At 40.5% G+C, this 27776-nt stretch overlaps 1 protein-coding gene across 3 annotated transcripts; it reads left to right on the plus strand.

Annotated features, from left to right (window-relative positions):
• The first annotated feature begins 166 nt into the window (after positions 1–166).
• On the plus strand, positions 167–26635 carry cc2d1a (coiled-coil and C2 domain containing 1A). Of its 3 annotated transcripts, none has more exons than XM_054779578.1 (27): positions 167–365; positions 566–666; positions 757–895; positions 974–1080; positions 1795–2040; positions 2127–2439; positions 2550–2659; positions 2731–2803; positions 2994–3083; positions 3164–3291; positions 4708–4780; positions 4855–4982; positions 7207–7285; positions 7357–7433; positions 7554–7649; positions 10811–10933; positions 11081–11139; positions 13943–14059; positions 16271–16403; positions 16478–16629; positions 16716–16806; positions 19053–19208; positions 19365–19496; positions 21025–21151; positions 21231–21307; positions 21718–21765; positions 21832–26635. In XM_054779578.1, exons 2-27 carry the CDS (start codon positions 607–609, stop codon positions 21862–21864), a joined length of 2967 nt encoding a protein of 988 aa, XP_054635553.1. In that variant the 5' UTR covers positions 167–365; positions 566–606; the 3' UTR covers positions 21865–26635. The 3 variants fall into 3 exon arrangements, with proteins under 3 accessions (XP_054635553.1, XP_054635552.1, XP_054635554.1); XM_054779577.1 differs by having other exon boundaries at positions 595–666; positions 21832–26634; XM_054779579.1 differs by lacking the exon at positions 21231–21307 and having other exon boundaries at positions 595–666.
• Positions 26636–27776: the final 1141 nt, after the last annotated feature.

Below are 27776 nucleotides of genomic sequence, written 5' to 3' on the forward strand. Positions count from 1 at the left end.
AATTTACAAAACTGTAATCCTATATATTTGCGTATATCGGCATATTCATTTTTATGTCAATTTACCTAATTAAACTTGACTTACGTCTGAGCCTGGACATACGCTAGAAGACGAATTAATTGTTTTACGTCAGTCAGGGGCGTATTGCGTCCTGCCGTAAAGCAGGTTGCGTGTTGCCCCGGAGACCTAATGTAGGAAGTCATTCCACTGCTTACCGTTCTTGTTTTGACAGCTACAAGTGCGTGTGAACGTTAAACCAGCTTTACTGTGTTTTTTTTCCACATTTATCTCATAACAAATTCCAACACGAAGAAGTGCCCAGAGGAGCTGTTATTGTGGACACCAGAGTGCGTCAAATTGACAAGGTAAATAGTCAACTTCCAAACGCATTAGCTACCACAAACATAAAAGTGTAATGACTGGCGATAGCATTTAGCCAAAATCAATACAACAGCAAATAGTATACAACTACGCACACGTTTTACGTTACAAAATGGCTGCTATTTGAGTACTCTTAAGTGAAGTAATGAAAGTGAACACAGTCATAATGTGTTGTCTTTGGCAGATGAATTTATAAAAAGCCACTTTTCTTAGAGGTATCAGTCCATGAGTCGCAGCCGGAACCCTGCACCTCACCGGGGTCAAGGGGCTGCCCGCGCCAAACAGGTAACTCGCCTCAGTTGTGATAAAAGGTATACAAGGGGTGTCCATTCCTCAGCATGTGTCTGTGCTTCCACCCGTGAAACCTTGTCTCAGATGGGGCTGCTCCTTGATCTCACCCCGGAAGAGGGGATGGATGATGACGGCAACGATGAAGATCTTGAGGCAGAGCTTCTGAATCTGGTTGGAGGAGGAGGAGGAGGAGGACTGCAAAGGAAAAAACGTGAAAATAAAGGTGAGAATAGAGATCACGAGATTGTTGAAATGAAAGTTTACCTGTGGCTTACGATACATATGCTTTAAATGTGTCTAGCTCCTGTCGCTATGGCTGAAATTGAGCGGATGGCAGCTCTTTGTATGAAAGACCTGGATGAGGAGGACGTAGAAGACGGGGATCTGGATGATGATGAAGATCTGCTGGTAAAACACCTACTTACTAATATCTATAAACAAGGATTGTACAATAATGTGTGCAGAGCAAGTACAATACATTACATTACATACAAAATACAGAAAAGTTGACTATGATTTGAACACATTTTTAATCAATAAGTTATTGGTTGGGGCCGCAATTCATGGTCAGAAGTTCGAGGTTTCACACGTCGCTCGGATTTCTGTCTGGAGTTTGCATATTTTCTGCTAGTGTGCGTGGGTTTTGTCCTGGTACTCTTCCTCCCACATCCCAAAACCATGAGAAAATAAGGCATTTGATGTGTAAATAAAAGTGGTGCTCGTGCCTGTCGCTGCCTCTTCATTGTGACACATACGCCTTGCTGTTGCCTCCTGCAGAGCGGTTGAAGTACTGCATGAACGAATGTTTCTCTAGCTAGACTGAATACATTATTTGGCTAACATTTGGCGGGCCAAATGAAAAGCTTTGGTGGGCCAAATGTGGCCTGCTGGCCACCTAGTGAGGACCATTTGTTTGAACGGCCCATAAGTCTGAATGTGAATGTGAATGTGAATGCTTGTTTCCATATGTGTATTACTAGCGACCAGTCCAGAGTGTACCCCAACTCTCACCCAAAGTCAGCTGGGATAGGCTCCAGCTCATTGAGGACAAGCGATTGGGATGTTTACTTGTTGAACATGATACTCCTTGAAGTCTCCAAACTGGAATGTCTTTGTTCACAGGCAGAATTGAATGAAGTTTTGGAGGATGAAGAAGAAAGCCGCTCTGCTCACACCTCACAGGCTGGTACCCCTACTGTTCCCAAAGCAAGAGTCACATCCCATTCTAGTCCTCCCGTCAACTCCAGCAGTGCAACTGGTCCGGAGTCCCGCTTGTTAGAGCGTATGGAAATGTATAAGGCCGCCATATCCAATGCCACTGCAGCCGGCGAGACAAGCAAAGTCCGAAGATATGAGCGTGGATTTAAGGTTTTGCATACTCCATCTCAAAAATCCTACTCTCCTGTGTTGAAGACATCAAGTATGCTTACGTGTCCAGTCGTTTCCACCCTTAGACGCTGCAGTCCATGCTTACATCGGTAAGGAAAGGTAAGCCGGTCAATGAGGACGAGATGCCACCTCCTGTTGCTGCAGGCGGACAACTCAGTGCTGCAGAGCCTGAATCCATCAAGGAGCGACAGGTCCCAGAGCCTGTCTTAATGCCCTCCCCTCCATCCAATCAAAAACCTACACGCGAGGCAGCGCCAACAGCTCCGAACGCTAAGCCACGCCATCTAGCTCCACACCAGAACCAGGCTACTGCCGTCACTCCAGGAACTCCTGCTATCTCTCCCCTCGCACCTCAGCAACCCAGCACACGACACTCTGGTGATCCGTCACATAATTCTCCCTAATCTTATTCATCAAGTAAAACACGATCCGTTCAACACAAGGCGCACAGCCAGGACTAATGTTGATGTTTTTTTCCTTTCCTATAGAGCTTAAACAGGCCGTGTTATCCCGACAGAGGGAGTTCAAAGTGGCTGCCATACAAGCCAAGCAGAGTGGCGACATTGACCTGGCCAAACAACAGTACGTCACTGCCAAGGTAACTAAACGTGTGATAGAATACATCTTACTTTGTTTTAGCACAAGCTGATGAAGATGATGTTAATGCAGAACCTGGACTCGTTGTTGGAGGCCATAGACAAAGGTGAACCAGTAGACCTCAGCTTGCTCCCTCCACCCCCTGGTGAGCGTGACTTGTTACCTGAGATTGTCTTTTTGTCATTTACCTATCCACCACAGCATTCGCGCCCTATGTCGTCCTCACAGTGTTGATTTTTTTTCACATGTTCAATGTTGTTACATGTTCGTTAGATGTTCATACTACAGTTTTGGTTTCATTTATATCTTCACCTATGTTGCCTGTTCATTTGCAGGAGATGTAGTAGCAGAGACCAATGTACCTCATTCCTCTAAAGCAGCACCTCCTGCTGCTCCTGCTGGACACACCCAGTTGCCACCTGCTGGTACTAACCTCTCTTGTTCCGACTGGTTGGCATTCTGTGGCGAGGCTGACGTTTTCAATGTGTGTGTGCTCCTTGCACAGACGTTCGTGCTCCCAGTAGTGTGGCAGAAGCCTTGCAGCAGAGGCTGGACATATACAAGTCAGCAGCGGAGACGGCTAAGAGCAAAGGAGAAGACCGTAAAGCCCGCATGCATCAGCGCATTGTAAAGGTATTTGCCAAATAAGACATACAAACTTACCATTTGGTCCGCCCTGCACAGGACAATCCACCGCTATGGACCACGGTTTTTCACTACATTTTGCACTGTATGTGTATACTGTATGTGTGTGTGTGTGTGTTTGTGCGCATGCCTGTCTAGGCTGGTGAAACGCCCTCCCCTCGATGTAATGTCCACTTTTCCACACAGTGCATATTTCAAGGGAGGGACAGTCTGCTTAAAAGCGGACGAAAAGGCGAGGCATTGGGCGACAGAGTATATATTGGAGAGGATAGGTGGGCCCTGCTCATCTGTGTCTGTGATACACGGAGGCGACTCGGACCATGCAGGTCTCCTCAGCTTCGGCTCCGTCGTCAGGGCCAGGAGGCCCCTATTTTTGAACACTTCACCTTCATAAAGGGAAAAAAAATGACTGCATACAATGAAAGCTGAGTGCTGCCATTGTTCAGTAGAGATGAGAACGGTTACCTGTACCATTGCACTCCTAATGGCTATATGGTATACATTGGTTCCTCACATATTCAGTGTTCGCAAACCCATATATTTGGGCATTTTTGGGCAAAAAAAATTAGTCTGTACATTTTTAAATTTTTTCCTCTCTGAAAATAGACAATTAATCCCCCGCCACCCCCCCCCCCCCCCCCCCCCAAAAAAAAAAAAAAAATACACATCTCATTCACCCTAGGTTGGTAATAATTCATAAATGCTCATATATTGTATACAATGTGGCATGCGTGTAATGGACCAAGATGGCGGTCCCGTGTCAGCTTTGTTGCAATCCGGCCTCAAAACTTGCAGAGAGGTGAGCACAAGTTAATATGCTGTATGAAATTGAATCATTAGTGGAATTACAATAGGCACTGTGGATTATGTAGACGCGGCTTGCAGAAACGCTTTCCCAGAAGCCTGCTAGAAGTGCTCGAAGCTCTTGCACTACACCATGACTCCCAGTTCCATCTATTCTATTGTTGGTCTTACATTATCATTCATTAGTGGTGACTAGCTTGATATTTTATACTTAAAAATGTGTTAAACAAGTAAATAAGTGTGTGAGTGTCATATTTAGGGCTTAAACCTGGATTGTGTTGCAAGTGAACAATGGTAGTTGAAGAGAGAAGGGGAGGGTTCTGGAGCTGAGTCTTATCTGGTAATTGCAAAAGTCACTTTTTTTGCAAATGTTCACCTGAAATCAGAGGAGAATGTCAACGTCAAGCTAGCAGGAGGGTTTGGACGTGGAGGAGCGGCCCGTGTGTCAAAAATAGATGTTTTTATAGGCGTATAAATGACTTGTTTTTCACCACTGGCGGGTGGCCTGGAAACGCCACCCCTGCAAATAGCGGAGATCTGCTGTATAGAGTACATGCTGTATATCACAGCAGTGACACTCATCAGCCCTTCTTTCACCAGCAATACCAGGATTCCATTAAAGCGCACAAGGCTGGACGACCTGTCAGTTTGTCCGATCTGCCCGTACCACCAGGTATGTTTGTGATTGCATACATTTACCAATGGTTTGTCATTGCATAGAAATCATGTCTGTGTTACTGTATGTAGGGTGCCCACCATTACAGGGCTCAGAGAGTGAGCAGCAGAACTTCATGGGTGTCCTGGAAACAGCTATGAAAATTGCCAATCAGGATCCAGATGCAGAAGAAGAGGACGGTCCAAGAGAATCTGCCAAAGTAAAAAAAAAATCAAATGAATGAACTGCAAAATGATATATAGTAGGTGGGCGATATCATGATATTTTAAAAATATTGATATTTCTTTTAAGCACAATATCAAAAACAAACATGTCGTTCGTATCGACATAGACTGCATTTGCGCTCTTCTCTTGTATCTTGACACGGTCTTGTCTCACGCTTCACCCTGCTGTGTGTGTCAGCGGTCCGGGCGGGGCTCCTGCTTGACCCCCCTCCGTGCATAAAGGAGGAGGAGAGAGGAGGGTCGGAGCATAAGCTCTTGGCGGCAAATCTAGATACTTTTTCTGGCGTTGTTGGACTTTTTTCTGGTATTTGGGGACTTCAAAGTGAAAGTAGTATTGTTGTGCAGTTTGTGCGTTGTCGCTGACCAGCAGCGGGTTTTCCTGCGACGTCCACGCCGCCCCCAAAACAGTCACAAGATTCAAGAGAGTTTTATTGTCATGTGCATGGTAAAACAGCAGTTATACCATGCAATGAAAATCTTATTCTGTTCATTCGCCCAAGAAAAGAAAGAAAACACAAGAAAGAATAAGAACATAAGAAACATAAACACATAAACATATATACCAATAAATTAAGCAACAAAAACAGGAGACATTAATACAAATAAATAATACAATAAATAAATAAATAAAAGTGCTATGAGTGTGTGCTTGTGTGGCGTGTGTGAGTGCTTCGTTGAGAAGCCTGATGGCCTGTGGGTAAAAGCTGTTTGCCAGCCTTGTGGTCCTGGACTTCAAACTCCTGTAGCGTCTGCCTGACGGTAGGAGTGTGAATAATGAGTGTTGTGGATGTGTGCTGTCCTTGATGAGGTTGTGTGTTCTGCGTAGGACTCTAGATTTATAAATGTCTTGCAGTGAGGGGAGGGCTGCCCCAACAATGTTCTGTGAGGTCTTGATTACCCGCTGGAGTGCCTTCCTATCACGTGTTGTACAGTTACCGTACCAAACAGTGATGGAGGCGGTAAGGACACTTTCGATAGTGCATCTGTAGAAGCAACTCAGGATTGTGGTGGACATGCCAAATTTCCTCAGTCTTCTCAGGAAGTACAGTCTCCTTTGGGACTTCTTCATAATTTGTTGGGTGTTGTGAGACCAGGTGAGGTCCTCGCTGATGTGTGTGCCAAGGAACTTGAAGGTTTTCACCCTCTCCACCTCAGTCTCATCAATAAACAGGGGTTTATGCGGCTCCTTTTCCCTTGTTCTTGGGTCAATGATCATCTCTTTGGTCTTATCTGTATTGCCGCCATCATTTGCAGCCGTCGGCTCCCTCGAGGCGCACTGCCACAGGGGTCGATCTCAACCTTTTTTACAGAGCGGGATCTAAAACGTAAATATTTCTCAATCTTCATTAAATGACTACTCATTACACTCAAGCCTCATTCGGTCAGTGTGTCAGAACGTGTGATGGAAGAACGATTTGTGATAAATAAACAAGTAGTCCAAACACCAAGATGTAAGGTGGAGGCTGAATAAGAGTCCAAATGTAATTATTATGCTGTCAAGACTTTGAGAGGTGCTAGCCAAGATCAAATATTACATTTATTTTATTTCGATGGGCAATTTTTAAATTAACACAACTAAGAATCAAGTTTATTTGTAGTTGTAAATGTAATAACGTTTTTTTTAATCTCTTTTTTTGTCTCTCCTACAATGTTCTGCTTTCTAACAAAAATAATACTGTTCAAAGTAGAGTATATTTGAGTATATTCTTAAAAGTTTCCTCTTAAACGGGGGCACTTTATTACTTATTTTGTTCTTTTGTGCTTCAGGTATGAGGATTTGAGCATAGCTAAAGGTTTGTTATAAAGATTGATTATATTTGACTTTTTCTATATTTATTTCAAAAGGAATGGACTGTTTTATTTTAGCGGCTATTTTTATTTTATTTTTTCATTTTAATGAAGCAACATTGCACGTAAAGTTGACTTCGAATTTGTCTAAACGCACTCAGTAGAAAAAAAAATTGGGATATATAAAGTATATCGATATGAGTTTTGGTCCATATAGCCCAGCCCTAATATACAGGTATTTTGATTAGATTGCCTTTATATTCTTGCGAGTGCTACAGTGTATTCTGTTTGAATCCTATTGATTCTTACTCGTCACAGGGGTATATGTTGATGTGATTATTTGTTATGTATTATTATCCAATGTAAAGTTATTGTTGTCATGTAGTGATCCTAATGAACTATTCTCTTTAGCCCTCAGCGCACCCGCCTGCCCAGAAAGCCAAATCTCCAACTCCAGGCAGCTCCACAACACTAAAACTAGGACCCAGAGGTGTGTTGAGAGTGTAACTCCAACCGTGCTACACAAGACTTCCACTTATTCTTTTCCTAATCATCCTTTAGCCCAACAGCAAGTGGACTTCCTGTTGCTACGGCGACAGGCTTTTATGCGTGCAGCACTGCGCTCCAAGCAGATGAAGGTCATTAGAAGAGTTTTTCTTTGGTCGTTTTAAAACCATGACTTTGTTTTTCTATAAACTTCTATAAAAGCAGCCTTTAAAAAAAAAATTTAAAAAAGAACTATTGATCATATCTTTTAGGACATGACGGCAGCGACGCAGCACCTCAGGCACGCGAAAGGATTCGACCCCATGATTGATGCCGCCAAGTCTGGCCTTCCTGTTGATATTACCAAGGTTGTAAAATATTTGCTACTCATATTAGTACAGTGGAATGGTGGAGTGAAGTGGTTATTCAGTCATTCCAAAAGTTCAAAAAACCATCCATTTTTCTCATAAAAGATAATGCCAATCCAAGTAATTCATTCCCGACACCCAAAATATGAACAAAAAACAGTTTTAACAGAGAATGATTATACTTTTACATGCAGAAAACAATGTGAAATAGTCGTTCCTCACCATGTCGCCTTTAGGACATCGCACCCCTTATCGCATTTTTTTCCAAAATTAATTCGCAAATTTCACATATTATTGGCCTGAATTAAACATTTTCAACTATAAAAATGGCTAGAAGAACTCAGATACAAATACAGTTTCACTTGAAGGCATCAAGATGTTGATGAAATGTAGTATTCTACGTTGGTCACTAGGTGTCACTAGTTATGCACCAGACCTGACCAACAGGCTTTTATTGCAGGTCTTAATTATCTTGCAACAGGCACAATAATAACATACTAATAATAATCATAATCATAACACAGGCTAATGTTATGGTAAGCTAAAACTCAACGCCAACGTCACTTCCTGCCCACCCGTCCTGAAGACACACATTCCAACACACACAAGCACGAGTTTTTCCTCAGATTACGTCTACTATATATGAGTGTAAAGTTGGTTATTGTTGAAAACGGTATGTAGAAGGTCGTAAACAGGTTTTCTACACTATGTAAATATTTGATTTATAAATAAGGAATTCTACCTTGCGTAAATTCACTTATTACGGTCGGGTCTGGAACGAGAGATTACTGTACATATTAACTCATTCAGTCCCAGCCATTTTTCAAAAGACAACCCCTTTAGACGGGGTTTTGACTAATCCTTCAAGGCATACAAAATATTGTGTTCTATGGCTGTATAAACCTGGATTTACATACATTAGACTCCCGTCTGTCAGGAAAAAAATGTTTGTTTCTACCATTTTCCGTGCTTCAGTAGTCCGGGTAGGTGAGTTTCAGGAAAATATCAGTTCCCGACAAAAAAAAAAAAAAAAGGGTGAAAACCAGCTTTTTGTGAAAAGATACATTTCATGCATAGCTTTCACTTTGACACAAATATTTTTTTGCGTTCGTGACAGCTCAAATATCTAAACAACTACACCACAACATAAACACCACAAAAAAGGGGGTGTTTTACATCAAAATAACAATTTATTTACAAATATAACATCCTGAACTATTTACAATTTTCACATTTGGAACTGAACTATGTGATTCTTACGTCCACATGATTTCTGCCAAGCTCTTATCGAACGCACTTCTGCCACCTCGTGGCCGTTTTTATGGCTTAAAATTGCTCTGAAGGCAAATCCATTAGTGGGGAGTTGCATCATCACCTCTTTTAGCTTCTCTCGCAAAAAAAAGTAAAAGACGTATCAATACGTTGTTGGGATTGGGCGTTCGGGTTTATAAAGAGTTATAACTTGAATGAGTTAAATGGATAAATGAATATTTAACTTGACTTTTACCTTTCATTGAAGACTTGTTGGAGAACACGGTGATGAGTGGATGCGGGCACATTTTGTTTCATTGTAGTTCGGCACAAAATTGACATTAAAAAGTGGGCGGTTAGAGCTGTATACGTGTTCACTTGAACTTTATTGTAAACTTCATCACCAGGTACAATCATTACACGCGCTGGGCCGCCTCACTATCTGTTATTATGCGTCTCCTTTAAACTGTTCCCCCTGCAACCTGTGTTAAGTAGGAACCTTTACATTACAATCCAATTGTAACAGATGTTACCTTCCTGCTGTACTATGAGTTTTTTTTATTTTTTATTGTAGTGTTTCTCTTCTTGTTTATCAAAAATCTGGCACTTGTAGGTTTCTTTGGCTTAGTGGCTTATTTTGCAGTCGTGCTCAATAAAAAAAAAAAAAGCACATTTTTGTCTGACGCTCAGAAATATTCAATGCGCTCGAAAGCCTCATCAGTGCAGGCTGTTCAGTGCTTTATAGGAGGAAGGTAGGAGACCGATACGGAGTTGTTCATTGCCATATGTGTGTTCTATGAACAAATAAACCAAACTCTAAAAGAACCACTATCGATTCTTAACAGAGACTGAGTCAGCAACGTGTGGATGCATTGTTTGGACTCTCCATTCCGCAAAATGACACGCGGGCAAACAGACCAGTTTGTTTGGCGCATTGTTAGGTCATATGAAAACCAATACATTCTTACAGTAGCAATAATTTTAGTTGAAAAAAGAATGCTACGAAACAAACTGTTATTGTATTTATATTATTATATTGTGTTATTGTTATATTTACAACTAATGAAACACTCTATAATACAGAGCACTGTGACATGCCATGAGGTTCATGGCTGGTGAGGCAGACGTGTTCATGTCTTACATAAGGATTGTGGATGGTGGGCAAAGTTAAAAAAAAAAAAAAAAAGGCACTTTTCCTTTAAATGTTCAGTTGTCCATGCATTTGCCATTTGTAATTTTATGCATGTAAAACTATAATTATTGTCTATAAAATGTGTTTTGTGTTAACATTTTTGGGTGTCTGGAATGAAAGAATTGGATTTACATTGTTTTCTATGTGAAGATTTTTTTGGTTAGAGTCCGTTTTGGTTTGAATCGGACCTTCTGGAACGGATTAATGACGTTAACCAAGGTGCCACTGTAATTCATTTTATGTCTTCATTATTCAATTTTTTTGTATTTTTCACCATGCCTGTCACTGATAGAGCCCCTTTGGTGTGTGTCACAATACTTGCAAATGAGTTTGTCACAAGAGTAGCGGAAGGTATGAGGTATAACCAAATTCACTGTGTGTGTTAGTGAGCGACGGCGATGGCGAGAGAGCGAGATGGACTTATTATGTTGTGTGTAACTCCAGGACATATCCCACGTGACTTTTTTTCCATTTGAGCTCATGTTTTGTTTCCTACAACTCACAGATTTCTCTGCCTCAGAGCCAATATCTCATTATTAAAAGAATATTATTCCTGGGCCCTGGTTCGTTTGCCTTTTGTCCACTGTCACGGTTTCTAGTATTCATGACTTGTAGTAGAAGATAGACAATGCATGTTGTACGGGTAAATACTAAATGTTTTCAAAAGAGTTCTGCATCTTAAATTTTTTAATTATTTTCCCTAACGTTTTGTGCTCAGATTCCCAACAGTCCAGTCAGTGAGGAGGACTGCTCGTTGGCTCGTTCCCGGACATCTCCACTTTCTCCTCGCACCAGTGAGCAGTACCATGGCCTCATGGATCTTTTGCGGAAGCAGCATGAGGTTGATATACTCAATATGTTTTTTTGTTTGTTTGTTTGTTTGTTTGTTTTTTTACCCCATCAGAGCAACTTTTCAGGCATTTTGACATACGTACTGTACGCAACTATAAATGACTGTCCCTGTTTCTCACCCCAACTTGATCTCCAGAAATGTGTGAGCTACTCTCAGCAGTTCACAAACATGGGCAACGTTGCAGAGGCTCTCAAGTAAGAATATGTCCTTAGATAGGTATTATTATATTATTACACACCTACAGTATACTTACATCATAGCTTTTCCGTGTTTCAGCATTTGCAGGATGGAAGTGAAACATTTTTGATGTGTTTTTATTGTGATTACATCGCCACAACATAAAAAAACTGTCTGCATGGTAGAGTACACCCGCATAATCTCATTTGAATCTGTTTCCGCAATACAGCAATCCCTCGTTTATCGCGGTTAATTGGTTCCAGACCCGACGGCGAGAAATGACTTTCCGCTAAGTAGTATTCGTTATGTATAAATGGGATATGTTTATAGGTAGAGCATAGAGAACCTGTTTATGATCTTCTAAATGCAGATTTTAACACTATTCTAACACTCCCTTACGAAATATCACTCCTATAGTCCCTTACACTGGTATTACCCAATATAGTAGACAAAATAAGAGAAAATACGCCATTTAAGACGTAAATGAGACTCGTACTTGTGTGTGTGTTGCTGTAAATGTGTTCTGGTGCCAAGGGAGCTGAAAGGAGGGGCCGACAGGAAGTGACATTGGGGGTTCAGCATTGAGTTTTAGCTTGCCGTGGGTTACGGCCGCAATAGTAGCTCGTGTTAGGGATTATTGTGCGTGTTGTGAGATCACTCAAACCTGCAATAAAAGCCCATTGTTCTGGTGATCAAGTCTGGTGCTTGTGTGTCTCACCCAACATTACGGTAAAATTACTGACACCTAGTGACTAGTGTAGAATACTACTATCATTTCATCGTCTTTTACTTGTAATGTGTCTTTAGAACGCCTGATATTTGTATTTTACTTTAGTCATTTTTATGCTTGAAAATGCTTAATTTAGGCAAAAACTAAAATACATAAATAGTTAAATATGGATATTTTTCTTACTAATACTACACTGTATTTATCCATTAAGCAGCAATTATGTATTAATTAATTTTTGAAAAACCGCAATAGAGTGAAGCTGCAAAATTTGAAGTGCAAAGTCCTGAGGGATTACTGTAATGATACTAAAAGCAGACCAATTACAGACATTAGGGTCCGCGTCGCTGCCACGCAAGGTTGGAATTTGTTGAAAGCGTACATCACGCTACTTGAGAGGGTTGGGAGGGGGAGGCGCGAGCTCACCCCAGCGCAGCAGCTAAAGAAGCACTGGATAGAGAAGACAAAAAAAAGTGTGGAAATACTTAGTTAAGGTGAACAATGGCGGGGAAGGAGGTGTGTGGCAACGCAACAATAATGTCACACCGAACTAATGCAAAGAAAAATATGGAGGGAACAGAAAGAAAACACCAACAAAATAAAATGCACAATACAAAAGAAAAGAACAAGACACGAACAAAACGTGTCAATGTTTTTTTAAAAAAAACTCTATATGTCGCATAATCTTCAATTCAGTGGTCAAATAGGTTTTGTGGTAAATGGTTGTTTGTATGTGTGTGTCCTGTGATTGGCTGTGATTGACATTCCATCTACAACATAGTGGAATACATATGCAACACAATACGTCAAAATCACCTGCACTTGTTTGGTAATATTTTCCAATATGCAGTGGTGTGAAAAAGTGTTTGCCCCCTTCCTGATTTTTTTATTTATTTTATGCATGTTTGTTACACTTAAATGTTTCAGATAATCAAATAAATGTAAATATTAGTCAATGACAACACAACTGAACACAAAATGCAGTTTTTCAATGAAACTTTTTATTATTGAGGGAGAAAAAAAATCCAAAGCTACATGGCCCTGTGTGAAAAAGTGATTGCCCCTTAAACCTAATAACTGGTTGGGCCACCCTTAGCAGCAACAACTGCAATCAAGCGTTTGTGATAACTTGCAATGAGTCTCTTACAGTGCTGGGGAGGAATTTTGTCCCACTCATCTCTGCAGAATTGTTGTCATTCAGCCACATTGGAGGGTTTTCAGCATGAAGTGCCTTTTTAAGGTCATGCCACAGCATCTCAATAGGATTCAGGTCAGGACTTTGACTAAGCCACTCCAAAGTCTTCAGCCATTCAGAAGTGGACTTGCTGGTGTGATCATTGTCCTGCTGCAGAACCCAAGTTGGTTTCAGCTTGAAGTCACAGAGAGCACAGCAAGTCTTCCAGGTCCTGAAGCAGCAAAACAGCCCCAGACCATCCCACTACCACCACCACCATATTTTACTTTTGGTATGATGTTATTTTTCTGAAATGCGGCCAGATGTAATGAGACACACACCTTCCAAAAAGATTTTGGTAGACAGCAGAATTCATTCTTCCATTTATCACAGCAAGTCTTCCAGGTCCTGAAGCAGCAAAACAGCCCCAGAACATCACACTACCACCACCATATTTTACTGTTGGTATGATTTTTTTTTTTTTCTAAAATGCGGCGTTACTTTTACTTTTGGCCATTTGTGAAAAATGGCTCTCACTGTGGTTTGGTGGAGTCCCAAAGCTTTAGAAATGGCTTTATAACCTTTACCACACTGATAGATATCAACCAATCTCAGTTATGTTGTGTTATGTTTTAACGGGGGGGCAAATCACCTTTTCACACCACTCTATGTATCATAAAATACTTGCTCATGGATAAACCAAACATTTCATGGCAAACAACATAACATTACCTTTCTGTAATTTAGCAATAATTCATGTCATTCGTGACTTTTGATTGGCAGTCGGTGTACATGTTTACCTTTCTTTTCATAGACTAGATTCATAGGAATGCGCATGCTTCTTACATGAGCAGGCTATTGTGCAAATGTTGTTTATATTACCGGTCTTACCAGTCTTTGTTGGGTTTTTTTCCCCCAGGTGTGAGAAGCTCATGGAAGAATCTTTCAAAAACATCGAGATACTGAAGAATGCCCACGCCAAGGGCCATCCAGTTCCCAAGTGCCGCACAGAGGAGAAGACCTTCAGTGTCGCAAAGTCAGCACCAAACTCCTTGCAGACATTTCAGTTCTTAACCACTGACATATTATACACTGTATACATACGTACTATACAGCGTATAGCTGGGGCCACCAACGTTTTTTCTTGCGAGAGCTACTTTTAGAAAATGAAAATGGCCACGAGCTGCTCATTTTTGTAGAAATGATTTTCATACCTTATTTTAACCCAAACAGATCAAATATGCTTGTTTTACCAAAACATTCACAAAATGCTGGTCTCCACAACTCACATTTTATGTTTCAGAATACTTTTCTTTCTAGTGTTCTCACATTATTAACTGAAAACCTGAATGAAAAGCAGGCTTGCGGGCACCTCATGGTCGTGGGGGGGCTATCGGGTGCCCGCGGGCACCACGTTGGTGACCCCTGGCGTATAGTAACCCCTCTCCACTATGAGCTTCAAATTTTGCGTCTTCGCTCTACGTTTTTTTTTTTTCACAAATGCGTTAATTAATCATGTTTTGTGGTTGAATACGTTTTTTGCCTAAATGAAGCATTTTCATGCATCAAAATGGCTAAATGAAGTAAAATCTAAATGTAAGGCACCCAGAAGATGCATTCACCAAAGATGTTGCGATGCTATGTAGTATTCTACACTGGTCACTAGGTGTCAGTAATTACCACCACAAGTACTGTACAGAACAGGAAGTAAAAAAAAAAAAAAAAAAGAACAACTAACTCTCCCATTGCTCAAATTTCTGCTTGGCACCTTGACTTCTCATTTTAATGTAAGTGAGTAAATAAATAATGGAAGTAAATAATGAAATGTGTAATAATATCATAAGGCCATTACACGTTTATATTGTTTCAGACAGGTGGTCCTCTGAGGGCAACCATAACTGCCATTTGGCCCACGGTGAAAACGAGTTTGACGCCCCTGGTCGATATTCTGTCTAATTTCTGTCTTATTTCTCTAATATGTACTATATTGGTTAATACGATTGTAAAGGTGACTAACGGGATGTTATTTCATGTCAAAAAGAATTTTGATGAGGTGATCCCAACATAGACTGTTCAGTGGCGCAGTACAGTTGATCCTTGATCTTTTTAAGACCACCTGCGAATAGCAAATAAATGCAAATCATTGAGATGCACGTAAAAATGTCTATTTTTGAGGTGTTTTTTTTTTTTTTGACCCTTTGGATTATGCTGCTCTGTCTTGATTAATTTGTAAATACTAGATCAGATTCAGCTCCAGAATGCTGCCCGTCTCTCGTCAATTGCCATTGTTGTTTTGATAATAAGAGATGACCGGTGAAACAGGCGTCGTACATGTATGCTGTACTGTACTATCACATATTTATAAATGAGTCCCGACTTGGGGTGAATGAGATGTGGTTTCTGCGGAAACAACAACCTGCAGTAATCCCTTGATTGTCATGGTTAATTGGTTCCTGTATTAGCCAATATATTAGACATAGTAAGAGAAAATAAGACACATAAGACACAATATAGACATGTAAAATTTGCTTAAATATGCATTTTTTTTAACAGGCTGTATTCAACCAGGAAACAGTGATGACTTATTTATTAATTTATTTATTAAATGTGATGGAGTGAAGCTGCAACATTTCCGCGAAACAAATGTGAAATACATTTAAATATATATATATATATATATATATATATATATATATATATATATATTGCAATTTTTTTTCAAATTAATTATTTTTGTTTTTATTTTTTTGCAGTGCAATTTTACAGTTGTGTTTACAGTCCAAACGTTTTTTGAGTGACTTAGATTTTTGCTGTCTTTTATGTACTGAATATAACAAGCAGGAAAATGAAAAATTTAAGTCATTTCCAAGGCTTTTGGCCACGACTATACATTATTGTTTATTTCGAAAGTCCCATTGTTGTGACAGCTTGTTTAGGACATGCAGTACGCTATTTCAGGCATTTTACTTTTTTTTTAATTTTTTTTTTTAGTTTTTATAACTCACCTGTTAATGAGAGTCCCTGCCAACAACCTCTTAAGTTCATGTTGAATATTTTCACTTCCCGTATTATATGTCGTGTTTTGTATGCCATCATCATTATCAAATGTATTAACAGTGTACCCACATTCATGGTTGTGCTATTATACCAGTGTTTGATTGACAAGTGACTCACTGTGACAGATTTTCAAGCCAAATGAGTCATTTATCAGTGGTGCTGTGCTGATGCCACCTGTCTGCATGTGTAGGAACTACCCCAATGTGGCTGCCAATGAAATGCTGCTGTACATCATCAGAGGCATCAACTTGCCAGCTCCCTCTGGGGTCTCACCCAATGACCTGGACGCCAGCGTCAAATTTGAGTTTCCTTTTCCCAGCGCGGTACGTTTCTGTCACACAGAGAGACGGTCCATTTCGGGACGTGATTGACCCATTTCCTCTGTATGTTTGTGCAGGAGGAAGCACAGAGGGACAAAACCAACACGGTCAAAAGCACCAGCAGTCCGGAGTTTAAAGAGCAGTTCAAACTCAACATCAACAGAGCGCATCGAGGATTTAAGCGAGTCATCCAGTCCAAAGGCATCAAATTTGAAGTCATCCACAAGGGGTACCAAATAGAACGGCTTTGATATTGACACCTGGATTCTCCGCATGATGTCAATGAGATGCACTCGTGTGTGTTTGTGTTTACAGGGGCCTCTTCAAAACAGACAAGGTTTTGGGCACAGCTCAACTGAAGCTGGAGGGCCTAGAAAACCACTGTGACATCAGAGAGATTATTGAGGTGATCCGCAAAGGCAACTTATTTCTTGGAGACATTTCACCTGTTTTAAGTGTGGGGTGTCCTTAGTGGGTGTGTCCCCTGGGTTATTGTTTTTGTAGCCCGAGAGTCCTGCATGACAACAGGTTGTTCGTCTGCCTGGTCTGCGAAACAGCTCGTTAGTGACCACTGTTCCTGTGGAATAAGACAATCTTTGGTGTTAAAGTGTGGCCCGAGGGTCCTTTGCTGTTCTGAAAATGTAATTTCACAAGAAAACTCAAGACAAATAACAACAGCAAAAATGGGAATATCAGCAGTATACAATCGTAAAGTCAAAATATGAAGAGAAAAAAGTTGTAAAGTCATAATTTTGCGAGAATAATAATAAATATTATGAGGAAAAATAATGTCACTTTAGTGGCATAAGGTTGAAATATGAAACAAAAGACATAACATTTAAAAAGTAGTATTATGAAAAACAAAAAACTATGTTATTTTTGGAAAATTAGGTTGTGAAAAAAATGTATATGATATAAGAATAAGTCAAAAATATTAATATTATTAAATACCACAATCTGTATCTGTTCACCCATCTAAATTATCCCTGTACGTATCTGTACTCGGTATCTGCATGAAGTTGGTGATTTATGCAAACATCCAGTGATGGTAAACAGGGAAATAATCAGTCAGCCTTGTTCACGACGAGTTTTCCAACTTACTTTATATCACCAGCCAAATTTACAAGCAAGCAGATGGAAATAAAACAAAAAACACCGACAGTGGCCGACGCAAGACAAGCCGTTTACACCTCTGTCTTGCCAAATGCACCGCGTACGTCACAAAACAAGTTTACCAAGTAAGTTTAGGTACGAGCTGAGCTGAGGCAAACCTAAAAAATAAACCCGTCCGGAGTGGAGGCAGTGACCAACGCGACACAAGCCGTTTTCAACTCTGTCTTGTCAAATGCACCGCGTACACCTCTCTTTGGCTGTAGGGAGTCCGCCTCAGGAGGGGTGCGACTGGCCAGTCACAGAACGTGAAGAGTGAATACATAATCAGTTACCCAATGAGGATTTTCCTTCCTCAACATTACGGATAATGACGAGCTGTACTTGTTTCATGCTTGTACTCGGCAAAAATGCATTATCCGTAACGGATACTCGTTTAAAACGAGCATCCGGGTCATCCCTACAAAATATTATGGTAATGAAGTCAGAATTACAGGAAGAAAATTTACAGAAGAAAGTTTAAATAGTTGGAACATTAAAAAGTAAAAGCAGAAATACAATTTAAAAAACAGCTGTAATTTTATGCGAATAAAGTCAAAATATTAAGAGAAAAAGTCATATTCTAACAAGAAACGAAGTTGCAATTTTACGAGAATAAATTTGTCATATTAAGAGGAAAGATAGTGTAATTTTAGGAGCATAGAGTTGAAATATTAAAGAAAGTATACGCTATTTTTGAAGTTGTAACACTAATAAAAAACAAACATGACAACATAAAGTTGTATGTCATGGAAAATTAGGTTGGGGGAAAAAGTTATAAATTATCATAATAAATTTGTTATATACAGTATATATACTGCTCAAAAAAATTAGAGGAACACTTTGAAAACACAGATCTAAACTGGGGGAAAAATGATCTCATTAGGAGCATGCCCCAACGTTGTCAGGCATGCGTACAAGCATGTGGGGGCTACACAAACTACTGAGAATCATTTTGAGTTGCTACAATGACATTTTAGCCAAATGGACCTGTCTGCTGCATCATTTTTTCACTTTCATTTTTGGGGTGTCTTTGATTTCCCCCCTCTATAGGGTGATCATTTTCATTTCTATCAAGTTATGTGGCATCATTTTGTTACTAATACATCACCCACTTATTATCAGGAAAGATATTCAAGATAATTTTCCCCCAGTTTAGATCTGATGTGTTTTCGAAGTGTTCCTCTAATTTTTTTTAGCAACGTATATACTGTATATGACACCCTTGTTGTAAGCAGACGATAGGTGATAGCGGAAACCTCCTCTGTTTCGAGAGGGCCTTTCTAGCTTGACATACACTGCTTTGGATCGCGTTTTTATAAGGGTTGCTTGGTCTCTCCAATACAGAGGTCATTGCACGCCTCACTACACTGCACTGCACTGCATCAACAACATGGATGAATTTGCTTCTCATGATTTTGTCTTTGGGGTGAGCCAGCTTTTGTCTGAGGGTGTACGTGATTTGTCAAATATTCATATCATATTTACTTGTGTGCCTCTCAGGTGATGGACGGACGTAAAGCCACAGGTGGAAAGCTGGATGTGAGGGTGAAGCTCAGGGAACCGACATCCGGGGTGGATCTCCGGCCAGTGACCGAGAAGTGGCTGGTCCTTGAACCCGTCACCCCACTCTCACCTCCAGAGAGAAAACAAGAACGGGTGAGTAAGTGACCTGCCAGTCACCACCCTCTTGAGTGCTCATCACTGAGCCTCTGAGCTCTCCTGACAATTTCGACATAAATGTCAGCAAGTAAATTGTGCAATTTTATTAATACAAAACCTAACATGAAGACACTTTGTGCTTGTGTGAATCAGGCTCCATCTCCTCGGTTCAAAGCCAAACATGAAGCGAGCAGCAGGAGCAGTCACCCCAACAACTCCCCTCCTCAGTACAAACTGCACAGCTTCAGCCTCCTCAACTTTGACAAAGAGCGCTTAGAGAGAAAGGTATGTTTGTGTGCCATTTGCTTGTTGTAAATCTCTCAAAATAAACTTCAATTTTTGTCTTTTATTTTCACCTCTGAATCTCATCATACATTAATCCCTCACAGGTTCATGCTATCACAGTTTTTCAAAATATATTCACTAATAAATCATCGCTGTTTGGTGGTGGAATGTGGCCTATTATTAGTCAAGAGATCTGCACAGTTAAGCAAATTCCACATATTCGTTGCCTAAATTAACTCATTCCATACCAAAGACGTACTTTGTTTATACATTTTTATGATCCCCAACGCCCAATCGCAACAACGTATTTATACGTCTTTTAAGTTTTTTTGGGCGAGAGGCAAAACGAGGTGATGATGCAACGCTCCACTAATGCATTTTGCTTCAGAGCACTTCTAAGCCATAAAAACGGCCACAAGGTGGCAGAAGTGCATTTGATAAGACCTCGGAAAGGAGCATGTTAGGACAAATCACACATGACAGGAAGGAGGACGTGGGAGAGCGTGGTGGAGTGTATGCAGAAGGTTAAGCATTGTAGGGAAATTTTAACGCGTGCACACACATAGTTCTGAATGTGAAAATTGTAAATAGTTCATGGTGTTATATTTGTAAAGAAATTGTTATTTTGATGTAAAATGACCCCTTTTTGTATTGTTCATGTTGGTATAGTTGTTTAGATGTGTCAGCTGTCACGAAAGCAAAACCTATTTGTGTCAAAGTGAAAGCTTGAAATGTATCTTTTAAAAAAAATCAGGTTTTCTCCCTTTTCTAGTTGGGAACTGATATTTTCCTGAAACTTACCTATGTTCTACTGCAGAAAATGGTAGAAACAAAAAAAAAAATTTCTGACGAAAGTTGGGAGTCTAATCTTTCTTTTGGAAGGTTCCATGTTTATATAGCCATGGAACACCATATTCTGTGTGCCTTAAAAGACCAGTCAAAATTGTCTAAAATGGCCGATACTGAAGGGGTTGTCTTTTGAAAAATGCCTGGGATTGAATGAGTTAAGCTTTTTCAAGCATAAAAATGGCTAAATGAACTACAATACAAATATAAGGCATTCAGAATACGCGTTGAAAGAAGTTGATGTATGATGACAGGTATTCAAGAAAAAATACCTGTATTATAAAAATAAATAACATCCAAAATAAGTAACAGGACTGTGCTGAGTGTTTAATGTCCCCAATATCATGGACTACACGGATCTACAGAGGATCTGAATGATGCAAGTTCCTGTGGACCATGTGACTTGAATATTCCACATATTTCAGAGGGGGTAATGTGTTAGGGTAACAGGACTGAGTGAAAACCCAGGGACACAACTAAAGTGGGAATTTTAACTCAAACTTCTTTTTGTTTTTAAAGAAAGGGACGATGCAGCGTGTTCCTCCAGCTGCATGGAGGGCATCGACATTCTAGGTTACCGCTAGCGTTATATCCCGCCTCTTGCTGCTTTGACTACACCGACGTAACATGGTGCATTTCATGTCCTCAAGGGCTCTTCAGTCACTGCTTGCATTTCTCTCAGCTTGCAGAATACAAAAAGAGCAGACGAGACCCCCCCGGTGATGTGCTGCATCAGTACAAAGAGGTCACACACAGGCTGCAGTGGCAAAAGGCGCAGCTTGAGGGAGCCTCTCCTGCTCTGCTAACAGGTAAGCCATAAACGTCCTATTCCTGTCAAAATAACATGACACATTTAATGTAACACAGCCCTGTCTTCTCCGTGTGCAGAGTATGAAAATGTGTTGCGGCGCTTCACCCAAGGACTCGCTGACTCTGTGAAGAAGTTCTCAAGTCAAGGCAACAGGGTGAACGCAGGCTTTGGCTACCTCTTACTTACTGTACCATATTTCCCGCATCTAGGGTGAGGTCTCACGATGGACACAAACGGGCGGATGCCACTATTCGGCATCTAGGTTGCAGTCTCCCGAACACTGCGTAAAGCTGCTAGCAGCTTTTTTGGCCCGAGAACTAAGTGTTTCCTTTCCACCGTATACTTTGCCATAACGGGATATCATCATCATCACACATAAACGATACTATTGTCAAACGTTTGTCGAGATCAAATTAAAAACTGATTTAAAGAAGTATATCATATAAATGCATGCACACCCTTTGGGTCGGATCGGAAGCCAAAAACTGTGGATCGGGACATCGCTAGATGGTGTGTGTCAGTATGTGTCTCTTTTTAAAGCCTCCCTCCGTCCTTTCCTTCCAGGATGCTGCCAAGGATGCTCTGAGCAGGTTGAAGATGGTGGAGGCTGAGGTGAGGCTTGTTGTGCACACATGCACTGAGAGGGTTGATAATGTGTGTGTCTCTTTGATTCATCAGTTGGAGTCACTGAAAAGGAAACGCGCTGGATAAGAACAGGCGAGGGAAGCGACGCATTGGCTGGAGTACTCTTATCATCTCTTCTCTCTCCTACACACACACACACACACACACACACACACAAACACTTCAGCACTCCACTCTTAAGTCCTTTAGCACGACTCTGCTCGTAAATGCATGATGCCGTCTATTCAGTGATATCTTTCACAAGCGACAGTCATGTTATATGCTAAGAGAAAGGCATTCTGGTGTTCGTGACCAATAAGATGTCCTGCAAAATGTCCAAAATGTTTTTTCTCAGCCAAGCGGAACGTCGCTATAAAGCTGTCTGAGGTCACACAGGGTTCCGCTATCAGATCACGTGACCGCGTCCACGCCAGCATCTGGTGTGACGTGCGGAATACGTCGGCCCTCGCAGCCGACTTCCCGCTAGTCCCTTTCACACAGCCGCTCTTCTGTTACGATTGCATGCATTTCGTATTTTGTGTGGGTCAGGATCTTAATCTGTCTGCTCCAATGTTTCTAGATTATAGTAATCTGCTTCATTTGGAGTGCTGTGATATGGGGGGGGGGGAAGAATCACAGCCTATATCCCATAATGAGGGATTAGTGCTCATGTCACCAAGGAGACGAACAGATCAGGCGCAAAGTCGCCTTTGGGGTTTCAAAGGGGGGCGAGTGTGTTCGTGGTTCTTCATCGCCTCCTTCACCTCCACTTTCTTCACACTAACTCCTTCACGTGCGATCACAAATGACTCCCAGTTACACACTGTCCCATTTGGCTTTTCCTCCAACTCTGACAGCTAAATCCATAACGCTGTCTATTAGAAAAAAAAAGATTCATTCACACTCCTGTCGTTGAGTTACATCAGGGGTGTCCAAAGTGCGGCCCGGGGGCCATTTGCGGGGGGCAGCTGTATTTTTATTGGCCCGCAGCACATTCTAAAAATATAATTTAACCAGAAAAACAAACAAACAAACAAAAAAAAACAGCAAAAACGGAAAAATCAGATATTATAAATATCAAATATTAAGAAAAAAAGGTGCAATCTAACGAGAAAAAGTGGTAGTTTTACAAGAATAACGTCGTAATATTATGAGGACAAATAGCACCATTTTAGTAGCGTAAAGTTGAAATATGGAAGAAATAAGACATTTTTTAAAGAAACTAACAAATCAATGAATCAAGTCATAATTTTTGGATAATTAATTAATTAATTAATTAATTGCAGAAAAGGTTACAACGTTACGAGAATAATGTCAAAATATTAGGGGAATAAAGTCATAATTACAAGAAGAAAATTTACAAGAAGAAAGTTGAAATAATGGGAAAATTAAAAAGGAAAACCAAGCAGAAATGGAAAAAAACAGTTCTCATTTTACAAGAATAAAGTCAAAAACTAGGAGAAAAAAATTTGTATTCGGACGAGGAAAAACAAGTCTCCATATTATGAGGAAAAATAACATCATTTTAGTACCATAAAGTTGAAATATTAAAGAAAAAAGATTGTATAAATTATATTATGATGAAAAACAAACAAAACAACAAATAAAGTCATACCTTTTGGATAATTTACTACTTGCAGAAAAAGTTATAATGTTACGAGAATAAAATATGGGAATAAAGTCATTGTTACAGTTTTACAAGTTTACAAAAAAATAGCAGAAATGGGAAAAAACAGCTGTAACTTTGCAAGAATAAAGTCAAAATATTCGGGGAAAAAAAGTCGTATTCTAACGAGGGAAAAAAAGTTGCAGTTTGTAATATTGTGAGAAACAAAGAAAACCAAATAAAGTTGTCATGTTTGGAGATTTAGGTTGGGGAAAAAGTTATAATATTATGGGAGTAAAGTCATAATCTTACGAGAAGAAAATTTGTGGAGATTATTTAAGAAGAAAGTTGAAATATTGGGAATATTTAAAGCAACAACTGCAAAAATGTGGGGAAAAATGTTTTCACTCATATCACAAAGCTTAGATTAAATATATATCACGTCTTAGCATATCTACATGTGTTACTTTGTAAAATATCAAAGTGGCAAAGTTGCATCCTTTCATTTTTCACCGTTTGTCCCTCTCTGGAAAAAGTATGGACACCCCTGATTTACATTAACAACACTAAGAGTTTTTGGTCACATGACAGAGCAAAGCGTCCTGGTGCAGGCTGACCTGATAAGGTTTTGATGGAACACTCCTCCCCCCGCAGCAGATCCCCGCTTTTCACGGGGGTCACCAGCAAATGGTGAAAATACACGGGTAATTGATACACCCATAAAAATGTCTCCTTTTGGCACACAGCTCGCTTCTCCCCCTCCAGACCCTCCTGCTGGCGTGATGTTGGATCAACATTTGCAATAAAAGGAACTGTTGTCATTATTACCTTCAGCTCCAGACCCCACCCCTTCTCTTTTCAATTGCCGTTGTTCGGTCATGACACAATCCAGGTTTAAGCCCTAAATATGCCTCACATGCTTATTAAACTCATTTAAAGTTTAAAATGGATAGCTTCTCACCACTAATCAATGATAATGTAAGATAATCAATGAACAGATGGAATCGGATCCACGGTGTAGCCTTTAGCCTGGTCGTCAGGCTAGCGTCAGCATCAAAGGAGTTTCTCCGAGCCACAGTTGCTTGTTGCGATTCCACTAACGACTCACCGTCGTACGTTAACTTGTGTTCACCCCGCTGCACGTTTTGAGGCCACATTGAGCGCAAAAGCTAGCGCTAACATAGCCAAACAAACTTTTGCGTCCCATATTTATAAATTGTTACCAATTTAGAATGAATGAGATGGTTTCTGCTGGCTATTTTTGGAGGGAAAAAAAGAAAAATTGTCAAATTTGCGAATGCTAATGTGCGGGATCCGCTGTCTAAGAATATTTGCTCTCTATTAGAGGTAACTTTGGGTTCTCTTAAGCAAGCGTTTTTGGTGAAATGGCAATGGAGGGACAAATGGATAAGCATCTGCTTGAAGGAAAAGTAACCTTTTGTGTAGTTTGTCAACAAATGACAGGAAGTGGGACAACCGAACAACATTAATTAAAGCTGCCAGCAGCGTTGAACGGGCCCTCGCACCGCCACACAACTTGGTGGTCATGCGAGTTGGTGCTCACGCGGACGCAGGACTTGACGCAGTATCCCGAATTCGAAAGAAATCCAGGCATCTCGGGCAGCATTTTAACATGCATAAAATTTATCCAGTAGGGGGCGCCATCTGAGTCGCTGTATACACACAGTCAGGGGGTGGACAATTGAGGCAATTAACTTAGGGACTGTACCAATGATGATGATGATCTGACCTTGTGGAGCCAAGTTATTAACCTTTACGGTGGTTCAAAGCAACGTTCAAATCAGAGCACCAAAGTTTGTCACCATGCCCCGCCCACATCTCACGGACAAGCCTCAAATGCTTCGTAATTTTACATCGCCCATCTGTCTAGTGTCCGCCGATTTTCATTTGGGCACATTTGGTTAAAGTCCTTAAGACTAGTTTGTCAAAATGCAACCTGTGGTTTTTGCCCAAAAATCGCCATTGCGGACCAAAATGGCCGACTTCCTGTTTGTTTGGGAACATGGGTTCTTGAGACTTTTTTGTGCGTCCTGTCATGATTGACATCACCACCAAATTCCGTGACGCTCCATGAAACTGGTGGCACGGGCTTTTTTTTATTATTATTATTTTAAAGGGCCGCTATTGAGTGAGTTTTGGGAACTTGTGTTTGGGACCCCTGTAAAGTCAAAATTTTCACCGGACCTGATGCCCTTGCAGATTTTGGTGAGTTTTTATGCATGGTAAGGCCCTCAAAAATGCATTTAAATCAGGAGAATAATAATAAACATAGCAGTTTCAAACTGGCCTTCACCCCGCTATCACTGGTGCTCGGGCGCTAATTACGGCTGAATTCAGTTTGGCGGCCTGCAGTATTATGCACGTTTACTCACTGCCGTGGTTCCCTGATGTGATGCACACCTGTGTCCTCTTTACAAGTCCTGTGTCTAAAATGCATCACAGTAAACACCCGATAGTGTTATGACATGTTCCACATCGTCTGTAAAGTCATAATAATAATAATAATAATGATAATGAATGAGTAATGCCAAACGTTTCTGGCCACTTTGAGTTCATTTGAACCTGATCTAACACACGCTTAAACCGCACATCACCTGGCAACACAAACGCATGACCCCCTCTTTGAGTAAGAGGCTGGCTTGTTGTCATGGTGACCAGCTCATAAGCATTCAGTGTGGATTTTGGGTGGTTTGGGTAGGGCAGAAGGACATATTGCAAAAGTTTGCTCAGCTGGTAACACACACACACACTTGTTATCCTTTCTCATCTTTGTCTCTGTTATGAGGCTACACTACCTTAAAGAAAGCTGCTCAGTATGTTTGTCATTGAATGCTCTACAATACTGTTTGTATTCCTCTTATTCAACCAATCATTGAACAATCAAGTTTTTATGCTGTTCTTTCATGTCTGGGCAATCCGAGAAATATACTATTTATATGAATCAAATAAAGAGCTTGGTATGCTGTTATTTGTGGGAATGAAACAAGGCCTTATTAGTCTTTATTGTATGACAATGTACATGCTTTGTGTTTATATGAATACATGGTACAAGTTGTGAATTCTTGTTGGGGGGCATTTTTTTGCATGTTTGTCACACTTACATTTTCAGATAATCAAACTAATTTCGATATTAGTCCATGACAACACAACTGAACACAAAATGCAGATTTTAAATGCAACTTTTTGTTAAGGGAGAAAAAAAAATCCAAAGCTACATGGCCCTGTGTGAAAAAGTGATTACCCCCTACACTTAATAACTGGTAGGGCCACCCTTGGCAGCAACAACTGCAATCAAGCGTTTGTGATAACTTGCAATGAGTCTCTTACAGCGCTGGGGAGGAATTTTGGCCCACTCATCTTTGCAGAATTGTTGTCATTCAGCCACATTGGAGGGTTTTCCAGCATGAAGCGCATTTTTAAGGCCATGCCACAGCATCTCAATAGGATTCAGGTCAGGACTTTGACTAAGCCACTCCAAAGTCTTCAGCCATTCAGAGGTGGACTTGCTGGTGTGTTTTGGATCATTGTCCTGCTGCAGAACCCAAGTTGGTTTCAGCTTGAGGTCACCAACAGATGGCCGGACATTCTCCTTCAGCAGAATTCATGGTTCCATTTATCACAGCAAGTCTTGCAGGTCCTGGGGCAGGAAAACCGCCCCAGAACATCACACTACCACCACCATATTTTACTGTTGCTATGATGTTCTTTTTCTGAAATGTGGCATTACTTTTACACCAGATGTAATGGGACACACACCTTCCAAAAAGTTAAACTTTTGTCTTGTCAGACCACAGAGTATTTTTTTTGGGATCATCAAGATGTTTTCTGGCAAAATTGAGACGAGCCTTAATGTTCTTTTTGTTCAGCAGTGGTTTTGGTCTTAGGACTCTGTCGTGCAGGTCGTTTTTGCCCAGTGTCTTTCTTATGGTGGAGTCATGAACACTGACCTTAACTGGATGTTGTTGTGGGGTCTTTTGTGACCTTTTGGATGAGTCATCGCTGCGCTCTTGGGGTCATTTTGGTTGGCCAGCCACCCCTGGGAAGGGTCACCACTTTTCCATGTTTTCGCCATTTGTGGTTAATGGCTCTCATTGTGGTTGGCTGGAGTCCAAAAGCTTTAGAAATGGCTTTATAACCTTTTTCATACTGATAGATCTCAATTAATCTCAGTTAAGTTATGTTTTCACAGCAGAGGCAATCACTTTTTCACACAGGGGTCATGCAGGTGTGGATTTTTTTTCTCCCTTAATAATGAAAAGTTTCATTTAAAAAAACGCATTTTGTGTTCAGGTGTGTTGTCATTGACTAATATTGAAATTTGTTTGATTATCTGAAAATTTAAGTGTGACAAACATGCAATAAAAAAAAAAAG

This window comes from Dunckerocampus dactyliophorus, chromosome 6 (assembly GCF_027744805.1).
Source record: "Dunckerocampus dactyliophorus isolate RoL2022-P2 chromosome 6, RoL_Ddac_1.1, whole genome shotgun sequence".
Lineage (NCBI taxonomy): Eukaryota > Metazoa > Chordata > Actinopteri > Syngnathiformes > Syngnathidae > Dunckerocampus > Dunckerocampus dactyliophorus.